Source organism: Artibeus jamaicensis, unplaced genomic scaffold (assembly GCF_021234435.1).
Source record: "Artibeus jamaicensis isolate MK-2021 breed Jamaican fruit bat unplaced genomic scaffold, CSHL_Jam_final contig_685, whole genome shotgun sequence".
NCBI lineage: Eukaryota > Metazoa > Chordata > Mammalia > Chiroptera > Phyllostomidae > Artibeus > Artibeus jamaicensis.
The window spans coordinates 28,932,680-28,938,679 of NW_026521924.1; the positions used below are offsets into that span (position 1 = coordinate 28,932,680).

Consider the following 6,000-nt stretch of genomic DNA (forward strand, 5'->3'; position numbering starts at 1 on the left):
CCCCCCTGCCCCCGCCAAAAAAAAAAAGAGGCATGAACGTGATTTATCCCTGGGAATTACCCTTCAGAATAGGTATTCCAGATGGGTGGTGTGCAGCTACCCGTGTGAGCTGACAGCCTCACCCAGACAAGGCCGAAGGGGGCCTCCGAGGTCACCATTCAACCAGGTCGGCCTCCTTTGCACTAAGACGGTCACGAAGGTCGAGGAGGCAGACCAGCCCAGCCTGGAGTGGGCAGGGCTATCCTGTCACCTGGCATCACTTCCCTCGTCCAGGAGCAGCGGTTGGCTCTGGGGCCCGCAGACAGCAGTTGGGGTGGAATTGACTGCCCCTTCCTGCCCCCCAGCTCCCGTGACAGCCACAGCAGGCTTAAGAGCGTCCTTCAGGGCTATTTCAGGAGCTGGCACAGAAACCCACCCCCAGAAACCACGAGCACGAGAGGAAAACACTGAATGAGGCTTCTGGACGGAAGAGAGAGCTCTGGCATTTCAGAGGTGCAGAGAGGGGGCGCGCACAAAACTCAAGACAGCAGCGCCCCCGGGAGAGGGAGCACAGGAGTGGGCACAAATAATGGTCGGAGCGCTAGTTCTCGGTGGGCGGCGGGTACACAGGTGTTTTTTATTTCATAAGTGACGTAGCGAGACTTGGATGGGAGGAGAAGGGGCCATTCAGGCACCTCCTCAGGGTCTGATGACAAGGTGATGGTGAATTCAGTCTACCTGGGGTCCACTTGTGCAGATCTTGAGGAAGGCTCTCTGGAACTCGAGTGGGGACCAGGGATCTATGGGGACCCCCTCCCTGGGTAAGTGAGAAAAGACCTCAGGCCGTGCCCTCTGTGGTTACTCGGGAACAAGCCTATTGGGCCCCTGGGCAGTGGGGGTGTCCATGCTGTGTTCGGGGGGAACTGTTGTGCCCCCTCTCCAGGCTTCCGCCCCACGGGGTCTTTCTCCCCCCTTCGTGGGTGAGTCGGGAAGGCAGTGCTGGGCATGGTCCTCTGAGCAGGGCCCACCTGGGACAGAGGCCACGTGAAGGGACCTGGAACCTGGGCCCAGGTTGGTCTGACAGGTGCACCTGAAGATGCACAGTGTGGCCGACTCTCACCGATATGCAAATGAGAGGCCGCCGGGGAGTCAGCACAGGCGGCTAAAACGGGCACCCGCCGATGGACCAGGGTGTCAGCCCGAGGTGCCTGGTGGCTCACGCAGGGTTCTCCCAAAAAGGCTGGCTGTCTTGTCGCCCTTGGCGACATAGCAAAGCAATTACTTCCACAAGTATGTGCTGAGTGCCTACTCTGGGCGATAAGCATTTATTGAGTGACTACTATGGATTTCAGCACTGAATAAAACAGATAGGGAAAAGAAAGTCCCTGCCCTCAGGAAACTCACATTTTAGGGGACATTTAAGGAAAGGAAAATATATAGTTTGTTGAATGATAAATGGTAAGTGGTGGGGAGTGAGTCACGTGGAGATCTAGACAGTGAGTGGTCCAGGCAGAGGGGAGGGCGAGTGCAAAGGTCCCGAGGCAGGATTGTACCTGGCACAACTGAGGACAGCAAGTACAGGGCAGGTGGAGAACGAGGGAGATGAGGTCCAGGTCCTGCAGGACCTTGTGGCCACAGTAAGGACTTTGTCCTTGACTCTGGGTGAGGTGGGAGCCAGGACTGGCGAGCAAAGGAGGGACAGGGCCCAGTTTCCTTTTAACTGGACATGACCAGCTGCAAGGGGACAGCAGACTGTCAGAGAGGCAAGACGAGAAGCAGAGACCTCAATGGAGAGGCAACGACAATGGTCCAGAGAAAGCTGCCGGCCACTTGGACCAGGCTGGTGCCTGGAAGGTGACGGCAAGCGGTCAGCCTCCGGTTACGAGTTGAAGGGACAGCCGATCCAATTTCTTTTCCCTGAACAGTGGAAGCAGCTGGGTTCCACGCCTGTGTTTGGGGGTCACGAAAGTCTGAGACCTGGCTAGAAAGCAGAGACGTGGTTATCCAAAGGGACTTCTTCCTACGACTTCCTGGGACTTCTGTCAGACCAGCACCAGAAGGGACGGTTTAGGTCTTTGTGGGCCAACAGGGAAAACACCCAGGACACTTGGCTGAGTGAAAAAGGGAAGAAGCCGGCCCTGGACGGGCAATGCGATCAGTTGGAGCATCATCTCCTGCACCGCAAGGTCGCAGGTTCAATCCCCAATTTGGGCGCATATGGCAGGCAACCGATCAATGTTTCTCTCTCACATTGGCATTTCTCTCTAAATATATCTTAGGGTGAGAATTAAAGAAGAAGAAGGAGAGGAAAAGGAAGAGACAGAACAAAATGGAAAGGGATCTCATTTTTGAAAAGTATGAATACGAATGAATGAATGGTCTGGAAAAAGAGGTACACCTGGCTCTTGATTACCTGGACTGGAGATTTGAACTCAGGACGGCCCTTGCTCCCACGCAAAACAAAATGACAATAAACCCCGCTTTTAGTTCTCTTTAAAATTGCCGTGGCACAGCTCCCCTCTGCCTGCCGTCCCCACACGCTCCTCTCAGCCAGTGTCCCTACCTGGGCCTCCTCCTTGGACTGGACAGTAGGGGAGGTGGAACTTGGAAAGGAGAAGTATTTTCCTCTCGTGCTTGCTGGCTTGGGAGAGCTGGAAAGGGCCCACCTGGCTCCTAAAGTTCCTAAAAATAGAAATTTGTCTTAACTTTCCTACAGTTCTGGCTTAGTGGTTCCTTCTCCTTGTGCCAAGATGCCGTTTGCATTAGAAAAATGTCCGCCATGCGTGAAAACACGGGGTGGCAGGGGCGAGACCTGAGACGGAGTGGAATGGGCGGGCAGCTGCCACGGTCAGGCCGCCACGATGCTGCACAGGTAGACGTCCCCTCCTACCCCGCCCCCCAACCCTGGCATCTAGTCCAGTGATCCAAGCAGTGCAGGGCGGCTGGGCTGTTGGCTTGTTTTAGCTGAGAGGAGGAGGCTGAGGGAACTGTCCCAGGCTGGCGTTTCAGTCCTTCTGGGTGAGGGCTGAGGACAGTCCATGACAGGACTTCTGAGACCCTGGGCACAAGCGTCTGCAAGTGCCGTGGAGCCAGCGGTGCACTGGGAAAGGGTTAACAACCAGAAAGTGTGTGTGTATACAAATATGTGCACATATGCGTAAACATGCATGCACATACACATGTACTCAGGTGTATCAGGGATTGCATTGGTGTAAAGGACACAGTTTACAAATAAAATAAAATTTATGGTGCTCTTTTTTGTAAACTTCCTATCGTCGATTGAATCACACAGAACGTTCTCTATTTTTCCCCCCCTCAACTCTTCCACCTGTGGCCCATCTATGGTTCTGAGGGATACGCAACTGTAGTTCTTCAGGAATGATGGTTGATATTTCATTTTACTTGAAGGAGTAAGAACAACCTGATATGACAAAGAGCATGTGGCAACTTAACTTGTTTGTCAATGAAATGCGCAACTTCCTCAATTCAGGGTGCTGTTCACCATGTAGCAGCTAAACAGAGAACAGACGTTTACGTTTAATCCACATGGTTAACTTTTCCTCCCTCACGGTCTCAAATTTAGACAATGAGCGAAACAATAAGCCCTGAGTTGTACTCGTGTGCCAATTCCTAAAGTGTAAATGTTTCCAAGGTGGCCAATATTGGGCTACCAGCTGCATATCACTGAAAGTGGAATTGGGAAGAGACGCACCATAGCACACCATGACCTGGTATTTCTACCAGACAGCTACAGCAGATATCCATGCCCTTCAGAGCATCGATAATATATATGGATACGGTGACCGACCGTCCCAGTTGGCTCCGGGACTGAGGGGGCTTCTGGGACAAGTTAATCACCCTAGAGCTGGGACCACCACTCGGGTCTCGGCTTGAGTCCAAGGCAGAGCCGATCCCTGAAATGACAGGAGGTGTGAGTCGGGGCCGAGCTGCTGTGCAGTGGAATTTTCCAGGAGAGAAAACAGGAGGCCACATCTGGGTGCCGGGACCCCCAGCTCTGCCCAGATGCCAGGCACCCGAGGGACTTCCCTCCTGCCGAGGGCCTGTGGCACATTTCTTATCTCTTGGCCACTGCCGGCCACAGCTGCAGGGATGTGTGTGCAAATAGCCCGCGATGATATTCATGTGTGAATCCCCCGGGAGAGGCGTGCGGAAAACACTGAATGTGTTTCACAATTCCGTTGCGTCCAGAGGAGCGCTGGGGGCCCAGGGTGATTTGAAACACATTTTCGAAACAGCAAATAAAATTGGAACACGACCGAGTGAAGGCATGTGCCACTCTTTCTACCCCCAGCTCTCCCCACCCCCACCTACAATTAAACCTCTTCTCTCACACCCTGGGGTCTCCTACGACCGGACGCGGGCACTCCGCACCCCTGTCGGGAGCCCTTGCCCAGCCCAGGACGGCGCGCCCGCTCCCTGGGCTGATGCACAATCCAAGCAGCTGAAGGCTGCACAGCCTGTCGCTTCTTCCTCTGTCGGAGCTCTCGGCCTCCCTCCTCCAGATAAAGCTCCCTCCTCCTTCACCCCTGCCTCCTGGGACCATCGCAGGCTCCCAGAACCCAGAGCGCAGACTACTCAGGCTGGAGAGTTGAGTGAAAGTCGTCAGAAAAACGAAGGTCCGATTCTCATCTCCGCCCCCGACCAGCTGTGAGACCCCCCGGGGAAGTCACTTCACCTCTCTGAGCCTCTGTTTGCTCCCTGGACAATGAGAAGAATAAGAACCAGAAGACCTACTCCGAGGGGGCCGGTGAGGGTTCCCCAGGCTGAAGTTTCAAACTGCCTAGCTGGGCGACTGGCACACAGCAGACACACAAGAAATAGCAGTCACAGCAAGAGCCCTTAAAGATTGTCTCGTTCAACCACTTCATTTTAGAGGCAAACAGGCCCAGAGAGGGAAAAGAACTTCCCTGAGGCCACACAGCAAGGTCTCAGCTCCCACAGACGCCCCTCACTGGCTTTGGGAGCTCCAGGCTTGAGAGTGAGGACCGGCCACCCTCCTCACCCCTCGCCTCCCTCTAGCGTCCGGTGCCCGCACCAGTCCCTCTCACTCACCATCAGCAGGTCTGGACTTCTAGGACCCTGTCACGAAATCCTCCTGGAAGCAGCCTGGCTGTTCGCTGAAGCAAGTGTGGGCTTGCAGCCACCGCAGAACATGAGGAGATGAGCCAGGGCTGCGGCTTAAGCCGGTCCAGAGGGGCCACCCCAGCGGTCGCCCCCAGGAGCCCGCTGCCACCCCTGCCGTCTCTGTGGTGTCTTGGGGATGGCGCACTGGGGGCCCCGATAGTGCAGCTGGGCTCTTATCTGGCCTGGGTCAGGGTGCCGGCAGCCCGCCGTGGAGCCTGGGTTCCAGGAAGCCAGCCTGGGGCGCCCCCAGCGGGCCCCGCTTCCCCGGATGCTGCCTGCTGCTCTGGGCGCAGCCGATTGCCTGTCAGTGTCACTCTCAGCTCCGCCAGGGAGAATTCCATGCTGGCCCCCAGCAGGCGGGGCCCCCACCCCTTCACAGCCCACCCCCCACTCCCATCTTGGCAAGGGGACTGGGAAAAGGCAGCGAGTTTCAAGTCCGCACAGCGCTTGTGGTCCTGTCCCAAACGCCCCACGATTAATCATGGAGCATCTGATTTCTGCTTTGCCTCAGAGGGGGGTGTGGGGACGCCTAGAAGTTTCTGTTTACTCCGTCCTGCACCGGGCTGCGTGCTAATCACAAACAGACAGGGACGCAGCCTCCCCCACACCCGCCCTCCCCCGCCTCTCCTTCCTCTTCCTACCTTGCCACTTTCTCCTCGCCCTCCTCACGCTTTTTCCTGTCCCTTCCGCCTCCCCTCTTTGCCGTCTGCCCCCTCCTCTGACCGGATCTGATCCTCCACACACGCCTTCCTCTGGTCCTGGGTTCCCCCCAAACCCCAGCGCCCCCTCTACACCGCCCCCTTCTCCTGGGACGCGAATTGGCTTGGCCTTTTCCCTTTCCATCTTTACAGTCCGTAGTCAGCTTCTTTTCCTGCT

The 6,000-nt window shown here is 56.0% G+C and overlaps 1 protein-coding gene across 3 annotated transcripts in view; it reads right to left on the reverse strand.

Annotated features, from left to right (window-relative positions):
- The window catches only part of RIPOR3 (RIPOR family member 3), a 60,487-nt gene extending 54,838 nt beyond the window's left edge, over window positions 1-5,649 (reverse strand). For 2 of the 3 annotated variants that reach the window (XM_037167302.2, XM_037167293.2), the window contains exon 1: window positions 5,053-5,648. Coding sequence is in view for 1 of the 3 variants with exons in the window: in XM_037167293.2 (XP_037023188.2) it covers window positions 5,053-5,055 (3 nt within the window). In the remaining 2 variants the exon portion in view is untranslated. Of the gene's footprint in view, window positions 1-2,542; window positions 2,662-5,052 lie in introns of all 3 variants that reach the window. The other variant, XM_053671355.1, reaches the window with a different exon arrangement.
- Between the last annotated feature and the right edge of the window lie 351 nt (window positions 5,650-6,000).